The 13270-nt window shown below is 31.6% G+C and overlaps 3 protein-coding genes across 3 annotated transcripts in view; all 3 read right to left on the minus strand.

The window, feature by feature from the left end:
- The window catches only part of LOC125877631 (uncharacterized), a 306889-nt gene that overhangs the window by 41654 nt on the left and 251965 nt on the right, over nt 1-13270 (minus strand). The gene's annotated exons all lie outside the window — the stretch shown is intronic.
- On the minus strand, nt 1118-4524 carry LOC125876381 (uncharacterized). The gene is made up of 3 exons (XM_049557564.1): nt 4169-4524; nt 3610-3664; nt 1118-1355 (listed from the first exon to the last, which is right to left on the minus strand). The coding sequence occupies exons 1-3, from the start codon at nt 4467-4469 to the stop codon at nt 1202-1204; spliced, it is 510 nt and encodes a 169-aa protein (XP_049413521.1). The 5' UTR covers nt 4470-4524; the 3' UTR covers nt 1118-1201.
- LOC125876361 (RING-H2 finger protein ATL43) lies at nt 6836-8520 on the minus strand. Its single transcript, XM_049557540.1, has one exon. It carries the CDS (start codon nt 8375-8377, stop codon nt 7088-7090), a length of 1290 nt encoding a protein of 429 aa, XP_049413497.1. The 5' UTR covers nt 8378-8520; the 3' UTR covers nt 6836-7087.

Consider the following 13270-nt stretch of genomic DNA (forward strand, 5'->3'; position numbering starts at 1 on the left):
ATAAGTAATTTTGAATTTATATATGACACACCATACTCAATATGTGATATAATATTTTTAGAATTGCTAATCACAATTCACAGAATAAAATAACGAGTCTCTTCTGAAGTTTAATTTACTAGGAAAATCTAGGTTAAAATTGAAATTAAAATTTCTCTCATATAAAGCTAAGTATGTATTTTATATAACATTATATATATTATATACACATGTGAATAATTGAGTTGGCATCTACTAAGAAAAGTATATTCTTATTCACGTCAGTATTTAAGTACTCTTGTATTATAATTTTAGTATAATTGAAAATTTATTCACCAATTACCAAACGACTCGTAGTAATTATTATCGGAGGAATACTATTTTTATGTGATTTTTTTCTATATTGCCTAATGTTGATTAGTTAACTATATAAGTGCATTTTGTGTGTCAAATCTTTTACAAATTAATCCTTTTATTTCAACTTATGGCATTTAACATATGCCAAATTGGACATATTAGGAAAGTCGTGAGTACATTAATACATAAATCTGTCCTTTAATTTGATCTTATTAGTATGCCCTTCAATTTTAGGTGTGCACAAATAGACATTTAAACTTATATAAAGTTGAACAAGAAAGACACACGCGTCATAAATTATTCTTTCCAAATCACATAAATCGGAGAGAGTGTTTTTTTTTTTTTCTGAAGTCAATTAATTAGGCTTTTTGTGATTTAACTTTTCAATCTCGTCATTTATTATGAGAAAGGGGTTTTCCTTTTTTCTGAAGTCACTTATCAAATATATGTACAATCACAAAAAATCAACCAAGAAAAATAATTAAGATGATTAAAATGACAAGTGCTAACAATAACACCAACATAATGTAGAAAATTATAATGTTTTTCTTGTATTTTTCTAAAGACAAAGTCACATGCTTGTTAGTTGTTACAAGACAAATTTAAAAAGAACTTAACTTTACATCACATGAAATAAACAATATTCATATTCAATTTTTACATCAACTTATATGATTAAATCATATACAATAAATTGGAAAATAGCAACTATTTGGAGTTATAAAATCCAAAGATTATATTATGAATTTTCACTTGTGAAATTTACAACTACAGAGTCGACAACGAAGTTTATAAAACCCTTGGTACAGTCATAATAAAGAAAAATAGTAGTTGCATGAATATGATTTATTTCTCAACTAGTATATCAAACAGCTTTTTCTGTTGATGCATTTTCGGCATTCTCATTAAATTTTGCCTTCTTCGTCTCGTAATCCTTCTTAGCAGCCCTAATTGCATCCTCAGCTAGCATACTGCAGTGAATTTTTTGAGGTGGAAGGAACAGATGTTTTGCTATCTCCCTGCAGTAAACTCAAATATCAACAACAACAACAATACCCAGTGGAACCGCACAAGTAGACTTAGGGAGGGTAGAGTGTACGTAAACCTTACCCCTATCTTGGGAGGTAGAGAGGTTGTTTCTAATAGAAACTTGATCGGCTCAAGGAAAAAGAAATAGTGGGATTAAAGAAGCCATAACAAGACACTATAGGAAGCATGACAAAGCATTCTTGAAAAAGGAACAATAACTACAATAAAACAATGTACAGTTATTGAAGTACGTGAAACTACCTAAGTAATACTGCGGCAACTAGTATGTTTCTACATACAGATAAAAGAATAGATTTGTTCTCATAGACTATCTGATCATCTCTCTCCACAGATGATACGGAAAAAAAAAAAATTGGATCAAAGATAACGGTAAGGGAAAGATGTAACAAGAAGCCAGGTATTTAGAAATAAGACTAATGACGTGGCGTATCTGCTTTTGGGAGTTAATAATGTTGCAAAAGTTGAAGTTGAACTATGCCATGAGGTAGTCTATCCTAACGAAAGAACACGCTTTCATGGGGATCCTCGAAAAGCAATTGATTTCAAGATGGATCAATTTTCTTCCAAGTATGGTTAAAGACAGTTGTAGCACCGGAAATCCAGTCTTCTAAGAATATATATGCTTTCAGTAAAATGACAATCGCATTGACACAAGAATAGCCGCATGATTTAGCACGCATATTGTTCATTAGATTCAAGTAAAGTTATCAAACAAATTGGAAATAGATCAAATTTAAACTTAGCAGGACTGGACTTGATAACCTTCGCGTACTAAACTTAAGATTCACCAGGTCCTTCATATGAGCATCAATTCTCTCATAAATAACCCTTTTTAGAACTGGGTCAAAACCGAGGACAAAGAGGGAATTGTAAAATGCTTTAAACTGCAAATATACATGCATCATACAGATAGTCTAACAAGCAATGGGGCCAGTTAGCCAATCCTCACTTCCTTTCCTGATGTAAGTTGGCCAAGCCTCGAGTTAGAAGGGAAGTTTTTTCGGTATCCCATAAATAGTTATGATTGAACCTTCTTGGTGCTAAACTAATGATATCTCTCAAAAGAAAGTTGCACATATCCAGTTCCTCAAAGTAAGTTCACTCTAAACTATATTAAGAAATGAGTATTTTTAGTTTTAAAACTCGGTCTATAATAGGCCCGGTCCTCTACCATTTTCTACTTAAATACCAGACTTGGTACACAAACCAGGACTCAAACCCATGTAGTGTACATTCCCCTTTAAAGTTTGAACCAAAGGACTTGTTGCATTCTGTTTTTGTTGTTCGGCCAAGTTTTCTTTCTTCTTTTTCTTTTTTGGGCAAGTATTTTTCGGCTAAGTTTCAAAAAGCTTTTCTTCCGAGGTTTCAATAAGTTCATGAAAGAAAGAATTCTCAAGCTCAATTCAATCATTCCTAGTTTAAGGGACCATCTTCTAATTGACCTGTTACAGGTGGGGATGAGATATCCAGTGCAGTAACCTCATTCTAAAAAAGGTTAAACCTTCAATTTTGCTGAATCGACACATACAAGATAAAGAACCTCTAATCTCCAAGCAGTTCAACCTTACCTTTTCAGCCTGTTAGGAAGATGGCACAAACAGTGCATCCAAAGAGCTGAAGTAACATCCTTGGGACATAAGGTTCAAATCTCAACAAAGATGACACAAAGTAAATTTTTCATTCGTTTAAATCTCGGGAACCAGAATTACTCAAGTACACCTGTACTAGTGAGAGATAACATGTATCGAGTGGGTTGGTCAACAAGCATGCCCAAGTTTATTGGTTAACATGCATGCCAGCTAATACTCCACCTCCTCACCCAAAAGGGAGGGAATTACGCTAGCCGACTACTTTGGTTAAAATGCTAATTTGCAGAACAGTATTTTTGAAACTGTAATCTGACACAATTTAGGAGCCACTGAGTACACACTTTACTATTTCAGAAGCAATATTGGTATTGAACCAGGTAAGAACAACATAGCAGGACCATTGAATTGAAGGACATTTCACTAAAACTTGACGAAGCAGGAACAATAAAAATGGTTTCTTTGAAATGAAACTCAAAATTCGAGACGAATAGCTAAGAGAATAAGCTCTGTTCAACTACTTAAGGTCACTTGAGGAAGGCAGGAAAAAAACTGAAAGGGGCAATCTCAAACCACACTATGTACCCTTAAAACACACACAAAAATGACAAAGGAAAAGAAAGTTCAAAGGACTTACGTGTTCTTTATGGACAATGCTTCCTCCATTGTTCTCCCTTTCACCCATTCCGTTGCTGAAAATTGGAAAAATTAAACTCAGAATCACCAACACCTATCTTAATAGCATCATATGCTCAATAAAAACATTACATAATATGTGAAAAAGGGTAAATAGATTCCTCTTTTTTCAATTTAGCTAGAGATAATGATCAAAAACACACTTAATGTATCACTATTTTGTGAATTTCATACCTTAACTAGCACCAACTATGTATCAAAACACACCTCTGACAAACTTTCATCCACATGACAGCTAACTCATTAAATTCGAGGCTAGTTTTGATAAATACTTGGTTATAATTCAGATAGCAAACAGAAACACCTCCTAGTTCACTTGGAAACTCGCAAAAAAGTGATCCATCTGTTATCCGGTAATACGATAAATGTGATAGTTCAGATATAAAACTCGCACAAAAGTGATAGTTTCCGTGTGTTTGTTACAATTATCTCTTTTTCTTAGTACTAAATTCCCAGAAAACACAGAACACAACAAAGATTTCGGAATTGAAAAACCGTACCGAGTGAGGAAGAAGCAATAGCAGAGCCACAACCAAAGGTCTTGAAACAAGCATCCGTAATTTTCCCGGTCTTTTCATCGACTTTGATTTGAAGCTTCATTACATCACCACAAGCCGGAGCTCCGACGAGACCCGTACCGACTGTGGGATCGTTCTTATCAAAGGACCCAACATTACGAGGATTATTGTAATGGTCCACCACTCTTTCATGATATAGCCGCCGGAAAACCCCTTGCGCCACCGCCGCCGCCGACGTTCGTTGCCCTAACCCCGGAATTCGATTTCCGACGTGCCTCAACATCTTTCTGATTTACCCTAATTTGATTGAATTCGGAATTTGCCTTTAAGAAATTACGTCAATGCATGTGTGTTGTATATACAATGACATATGTATAGGTGGCAAAACCATTAGATTTAATGTTAATTACTTAAATACGGTCTAATTTGTAATATTACGAATCTTATCGGATTTTGGTGTATTCAGATATATCTACCTCTTAATATATAGAGTCAAAATTAGGTGTAATTTGTTTTAGATATACTGTATTCAAATGGATTCGCATATATCTAGAATACGTACACAAATCTTGTTCCCCTCTCTCATCTCGCTTGCCACTTTCTTATATATGTTTTCCTAGATACACGCCATATACATGTATCTAATGTGTATTTGGTGTGATTTGTATGTATCTGAGATACATGACTATTTCTCTTCCCATCTCGCTCGCCTCTCTCATTATTTTAGTGTATTTAGTAGCAAAAATACATGTATTTAGATATATCTTCCTCAATATATGATAAGAAACCTTTAATTAATGGTAAAATACATCATACATAATTATAGATAGAAATTAGAGTTAGTATATATGGTATAGAATATGAATGTATGTCTAATAAGGTAGTTTTCTCTTAAAATTTAGATTAATATTAGCCCAAGTTTAAAATTAGAAGAAGAGACATTCGCACAAATATCTCTATTTTATGTTGGTCTTTAATATTTGCCTCTCAAAATTGTTGGTCTATAATTTTTTATCCTTCAGAACTTTAAGTAACAAAAACTAATCGAAAATATCCATATATATAGCAAAAAGAATGAAAAAATAATGTCAACACATAAGTTTAGTAAAAGATACCCAAGTCATACGTTTAGTGGCACAAGTTATACTTCAAGATAAAAGATATTATTATGTCTCAAAGGCAAAAGAAATTATGTTCAATGCACAAGTGTTGTGGCACAAATTATGTCTCAAAGGCAAAAGAAATTAAGCTCAAGGCAGAAGTCATGGCCCAAGACATAAGTTCAATGACATAAGTTATATCCAAGCCATAAGTTCAGTAGTACAAATTATAATCTGGAACAATAGTTCTCTTAAAAAGTCTTGCCAATTGAATCAAATATTATCGAACCTATGCTCCAAGATAAATATTCTTTTAAAAGTGTTGTCTCGCAATATTAGTTTTGCCAGTGAAATAGGTCATAATTAAGTACATTTTAACCCACAACTTTTTATTAAATGAGCAATAATGATTTAAAAAAATTAAAACTCGCATATTCGAGGAATAAAAATTAAATTCCACCTCAAATAAAGACAATCCATACAAAAACCTTCTTCACTCGTCAATCACGAACTTAATTGAATTACATAATCTGCATTAATATTTTTACATTTCTTATAAAGGATAAACAAGTCGAATGATTCGCAATGTATTTATGAACTATGGATTATTTAGTGATAAATGGAAGAACATATTAAGCCTATCTTGTATAAACATTTAATTTTGGTTCCCAATTTCCATATCTTATTATTTTGTTGTTGTTTCGCCTCAATATCTTATTATCTTCTTGTTATTTTTGTTTGTTTATGACAATCATTATTTGGGAGAGGATATAGATTACTCCTTTTAACTCCACCAAGTCGAAGATACAAGTAAGCCTCTTGCTCAATAGTGAATAATCATATTAGTGCATCAGTATCTTGACATAACTAGTAAAGTTGTTGATCGAGAGAGTTTTTTAAAGTCGTTGATTTGTGCATGAGAGGTCGTTCTAGGTTGTTACTCTGTAAAATCTTCTTTTATGAATCTACTTATGTGTGTTTTAGTGATCTCAACAATATATATTGTTTTATTGGTCTCAACTCTCACCCTTGTATGCCCATTCAAATCTATGAAAAACCATTGTAAAAAGAAGCTGAAAGTGTGAAAGTTTGCCTCTTTTTGGGGGTAGTTGTTGTACTTATCAACAAAGCATTATGGGAAAAGGGGAACTTCTAAAAGAGTCAATTGTGAACTTAAGGTAATTTTGGGACTTGAACCTTTAGACGGGTACGGAGAAAATATCTGAAGGCTCGTGTGTAAAGCTTAATTCTAAACATCTAACTATACACCTTAAATATGTCTAAAGATTGACGCTAGAAAGTCGCTCAATAATTCTTACACGAATTGTGCATCAAATTTCACAATTTACCCTCATGAATATTTGGATAAATTAACAATATTTAGTTATTTTTTTCAGGTCAAATAAAAAATCATAGAGTACATATTTACTTTAGAGAATATCTCGATGGTGATTATCACGTAATATTTCTTTTTAAAAATATACAATCAAGTTTTATATTTCACTCGTCATTCAAATTAAGAACTTCATTAAATTTAATGCGAACAAATAAGTCTTTAACACTAATCCAAATTACATTTAAAAATTCCAAAAAAAAAAATAATCTATTTCCAAGTACCACTCTTTCACTTTCCTCTAACTAAAGTACAAAACTACTACTATTACAATATGATTTCATCATTCTTTTTGTACTCTACCTCATCTCATCATGAAAAGAGATGCCTCCAACAAAAAAAAATTAACACAACTATATCATAACTCACTCGTATTAATTTGACGTAAACATCCGGTACGAGTTATCATCAAGTTGCAGAAGAAGAAGCTGCTGCACCAGCACCAGCACCAGAATCAGACAGAGAAACAGATTTATTTTGTGATTGAGAAATCCAATCCAACCACCTTTTTACTGCTCCTTTCCTTTCTCTTTCTTCTTCATTATTACTCCTAAACCTACTCATCCCTGTCAATTCCGACACACTTCTCTCATTTATTACCCTTCTGCCACTCCCCATCTCCGCCGTCCGTTTTCTCGACCCTGAATATCTACGGCTCTCGCTTAATATCATCTCCGACCTCAAATACAACCTATCACAACCCTCCACGTCACTCCACCGGTGCCGGGACCCACTACCCGTGCCCAGCTCCGGTTCATCGCCGGATATAATTATTCGATGTTCCAACCGCTTTTCCTCCACAGCCTCCACCTCCGCTTCCGGCGGCTTTTTTTTGTTTAATAGTATTCCGTCTTTTCTCGATAATGAAGTCGAATTAGTGGATTTGCTTTTTTTCCGGTAGAAATTCCAACTGTCTAACGACATTCTCTTGTTCAGAAACGACGGCGTTTCCTGTTTCGGACTTTCAACGATTATCTGCAAAGACGACGATGAAGTTCCTCTTTCTCCGGCGGAAGAATGTCTTCCAGAAGATGAATAATAAATCCTCTGTTTTTCTTTTTCTTTTTCTTTTTCCTTCGCCGGAGAGGATGAACATATGGAAGAAGAAGCAGATTTTCTCTCATTATCATGTGAAATTAGAAGAATATCTTCTGGATCAACTTGATATCGACAAAGAGGACAAGTAGAATGAGCATCAAGCCAAGTATCAACACACTCAATATGAAATGCGTGTTTACATTTAGGTAACAATCGAAGAATTTCACTCGATTCAAATTTATTCAAACAAACCGCACATTCAAGTCCTTCCGCTTTTTGACCTCTAAGAGATCCAAATCGAAATACAGGCAAAGACTCAATCACCGTCCGATCAATACCAGAGTTTTTCCGGAAGCTTGACGAATGCAGGTTATTCGTCAATCCTCCGGACGTGGTACCAAATGTACCTTCCCTCTTACAGTGTTTTGCGTATAACAATAACATAAATACAATTGAGAAAATCGTTGTGAGTATTGCTACTACTATTGCTATGCTCGGCCTAAAAGGCGAACCTCTAGATCTGTAATATGGTGGTAAAGCTGGTGGAGATGGTGATTGAGCATTTTCATCTGCGTAGCTCGAATTTATAATTACAGTAATCATCACGAAGAAGAAGAGCCAGAGAGAAGGCGAAAGAAAATGAACATTACAAATGCCCATATCTCTGCCTCTCTTTTACTACTTAATAATCAAGAATTTGAATTTTTGATTTGTGATAGAGTTATTTGTATATATAATGGGTTTAAGGAATAATGGGGTTTAAAAAGAATGAAATATGAGAGGGAAAGAAACAAGAAAGACAAGACAAAGAGGGATTAAAAGTAGTAATATTTGTTAACATGAAATGAAACATATAGGGCAGGAATTGAGGGAAGTTGTGGGGACATTAAATTGTTTTTTTTATTAATGGGAAAGGAATGAAGAATAATTGGTTTTGATTATGAATAAATTAGTGTTAATTGTCATGATTAAGCACTAATTATCAGAAGAAAAAAAGTTGAACAAGATGATGTTGATTGATGAATATGATTATTATGGAAAAGCACAACCACAACAGAGAATCCGTAACTGAAGCATTCTCTGTGTAGTAACGAAACTTGTGAATTATGACACATGGTTGGTGTCATCTAGCTAAATATTTAACGATCTTTGATACGAGGGATAAAAAATATTAATAATTTTGATATTTTATCGATTAATTTAGATTCACGTTAATAAAAGAGCTTTAGCTAAAATTAGTGTAACACTATAATTCTATATGCAAAATTTAGTATAACGTATATATTAAAATTTTAGATCTATCTTTACTACTCGTACATATTATAAAATAGAAATTGCACTCTGCCACCTTTCTCTGTTGGTGGTAAATAATGATAAAAAAAATGTGTCCAAATTATTATACAGTAAACTTACTTTTTGNCTAAATAGGGACAACCAAAAAAGGAAATATGGACAAGTAAATAGGGACGGAGGGAGTACTATATTGAGGCTAAGCTTTTTTATAGCCAAAATTTCCACTGTATATAGGCCACGATTCAAAAGGTAATCATCATCGTTCTTTTTATTTATTTTTTTCACTCAGTGTTGATATTCATTTCTTTTTTCACCTCGACAAGTTCGATATTGAGGTAAAGTAATTTTTACTAAAGGCAATTTCTTATTCAGGAAGATTTGAATTCAAAATTTCTGATTAAGAATGAATAAGTACTTACTACTTTAATATAACTTTTATTGGTGTTGATATTCATATTAAATTGTGACTAATTCAAAGTATTAAGTAAATTATTAGGATATGGCATACCTTTTAAGATAAATATTTTAGGATATCAATAAAATATTACTTTTCACTATTATTCTTCAAATTGTTCTTCTAAAAAATATAAAATAGTTAAGAATCTTATTAAATGAAGAGTAAATATAAATAAAAATCAATGATTTTTTTGGACTTTAAACAATTTATTTATTTTAAATTAAAATTGAGGACAACTTAGTCATTTCACGTATAAGCTAATTAATGAATAAGCTAAGCTACGTGGCTTATATTCCAAGAGCCAAGAATTATTAATTATGTTCTTAGATGAACTTATTAATTCTATTCTTAGAGAAATTAAAAAGAAAAGTATGGGTCTGATAAAATAGAGTGTATATAGATCTTATTCATATCTTAAGAGGAAGATATGTTGTTTTCAATAGACCCTCTGCTAAAAAAATATATATATCAAAGCAGGAGGAGAACAATTTTTGCAGTATACATAAGACGAAGTAATCTACTTTATTTGCAAATAAAATATTATGCAGCCACCAAAAATCATTTGAAAGCATGCTATAACACATAAGTGTTGGGCCCGTGCTTGCACGGGCGAATACGTCTAGTAACTAATAATACATGAATTAAAATAGAGTAACTTTCACATAGAGCTAACAAAAAAATCATATTTGTATGTTATAGCAAAGTTTACATAATTGCGCTCCATAGTAAACATATATATGTATAATTAACTATACATATACAATTGAAAGCTGTCTATTTCGCTATACATATTTGCAAAAAGAAGCATTTGTATAATTCGTTGGCTCCTCTTCATATTTGTATAATTTCGCTGCCAGGCCATTTGTATAAATTGTTGTTAGCCTCTCGTTTGTATAAATCGTTGACAAAAATATTTGTATATAAAAAATCGCTCTCTCTTTCGCTTTATACAAACATAAATTATACATTATACAAAGATAAAATTGGGCAGGGAATATTTTTATTGTATAATTATAAGTATATAGGACGAATATATATGTATTTGCATGTGTATATACAATTTTCTCGCGCTTTATACAAACAGAAACGCAATTTATACAATTTTGTTGTATAAAACGAGAAAGAGAGAAAGACAAGAGACCTGGGCAGGGGAATATTTTTATTGTATAATTATAAGTGTATATGACGAATATATATGTATTTGCATGTGTATATACAATTTTCTCTCGCTTTATACAAACATAAACACAATTTATACAATTCTGTTGTATAAAGCGAGAGAGTGCGAGCACAGAGGGAGTGAGCGAGAGAGGAGAGTGGCGAGCGAGAGTTTGAGGGAGAGAGGCGGCTGGCAAACAGTTTGCTACAGGACACAATTAAATCAAAGTATAATTATACCATTTAATTTGAATTAATAATTTGTCATTATGTATAATTTTTCCATTAAAGAGCATATCATGACCAAATTGATCCACAAATTTGTAAATAAGTTTTTATTTTGTGTAAAAGTAATTTTTATAATTTTATTTATTCTTTAAATTGTTGGTATGTAAAACTATATAGATATCATCAATTCAAATATTATATTCATAGTAATACAATACAATATAATATGTATCATGCATTATAAAATAATACGTTACAATCTTTCAGAAGTAATGTGCATTAATGATTTCATGCAAGTGGTACTCTACTGTTAGGTCAACAATCAATGTTTAATGATTTCATGCAAGTGGTATTATTTTGTCATTGCCTAGCCCATGTTACATGGTCTATAAGGTTGTCTTTGTCAAAAAGAATGAAGAAAAAAAAATTACAAATTGTTTATTACTTAATTTTTCACTCAAATAATTGGGAATTTTTTAATTAAATCTTAGATATTTTTTTTGACTGAAAATTATTTTAGGGGTCTATAAGGTTGTCTTTGTCAAAAAGAATGTAATTTTTTTAAAGAAAAAAAAATTACAAATTGATTATTATTTCATTTTCACAGAAATAATTGAGAACTTTTTAATTAAATTTTAGATATTTTCTTTGACTGAAAATTATTTTAGGGGTCTATAAGTTTATCTAAAGAAAATTACAAATTGATTATTACTTCATTTTCACTCAAATAATTGGGAAAAAAACTTTTTAATTAAACCTTAGATATTTTCTTTGACTGAAAATTATTTTAGGGGTCTTTATATACGTCAAAGTAAGTTTTTGTTTTAGCCCCTATATATATGTCCTAAACATTAGAAACGGTTTTTATATTAAAATTCAAATATTTTAATCTTAGCTTACATCTTAAAATATAAATTTTCAATCAAATTTAAATACTATGGAATCTAAATAAAAGTTTTATTTAAAAATAACTTAACGAGTATTCAAAATCAAAGGCTCATAGAAGTAAGTTTAAATTTCAAAAACAGAAAAAATGTTATAAAATAATATATTGTGGATGTCCACTACATCAAGAAGTTACTCCATTACTTTCCTCCATTATGAAGATAACCATAACCTCCATAACCTCCACCTTTATAACCATTATTCTTGTAACTTTTCACTTCCATAACCTCCCCTATTATATTCATGTTAATGTCATGTTTATGACTAACCTTTTGTATGCCTCTATGTTACACTATAAATAGAGGCATAAGGGTTCATATTGTATAGACTTGAAGATTTAGTGTACACTTGAAAGAACGAAAGTTATCTCATATTGTTCCTCTTGTCTTATATTCTTCTTGTCTTCATCTTTATCTTTTGTTCTTAAGTTTTATAACACGTTATCAGCACGAGTTGCTCATTCTCCGCCAAGAATCAATAGTAGGTATTTCTTGATTTTTATGAATTATTCTAGTAATTCTTTGGCTGCAAGGTATACTTCATATCCTATATATTATTTGTACTAACAAAGCTTGTTTTGTGGGTTATTTAAAATGGTTAGTAAATTATGATAATCTTCATAACAATATTGTGAGGGATTATTAAAATGTTTTAATTTATTTTACTTGAGATTTTTTTATGGTTCCAACATGTTGTTCTAATTAATTAGTTTTGTTCATTTTTATTTAATTTTAAGTCAAATTCAGATTATGTTTATGGTATTCAATATTTATTTTTGGTAATACATTTGGTTTATTAAGACACTGGTTGAGGATAAGACGGTGAATTCAGGTTTCAGCGCACCAAGTTGGTAAGACATCGAGTTAAAGTCTCGATGCACCATATGATAATAAGCAGTTGGGTTCAAGTCTCATTGATTCATGACCAAAGGCGTCTTTATATGGGTAAGACATTGGGTTTAAGTCCTAATGCACTATAGTGATGATATGATGATGACTAACATAAAGTTGTACACTTTTGACTGAAAGTCATGAAATTTGTCCAATTAATTTGCTCCATTCTTTTATGTGAATATGGTAGCAGTGCATAATATGTCTGAAAAATGACAAATGATTGAATGTATTAATATGAGTATGGTAAAATGTTAATGATCATCATTGTTGTAATTAAAAGGAAGAACATTATGGGTTCTTAAGATGGTCCTTCAAATGTGAAGGTAATTTTGTCCATCAAAGTGGTATGAAAGGTTATTGGGCACATTGTTTCTTAAGATGGTCCTTCTAATGTGAAGGTAATTTTTATCCATCAAAGTGGTATGAAAAGATATTGTGCACATTGTTGTTGATGCAACCCAATTTGAAACGTTTTGTAAATCCTCCATCAAGGTAAAAGCATACAAAGTGGTAGTACATTTAGTACATTTGACCTCTTAAAGTGATGTTGAGGTGAGTCACATAAATTTGATAATGCCA

The sequence above is a fragment of the Solanum stenotomum genome, chromosome 9, assembly GCF_019186545.1.
Source record: "Solanum stenotomum isolate F172 chromosome 9, ASM1918654v1, whole genome shotgun sequence".
Lineage (NCBI taxonomy): Eukaryota > Viridiplantae > Streptophyta > Magnoliopsida > Solanales > Solanaceae > Solanum > Solanum stenotomum.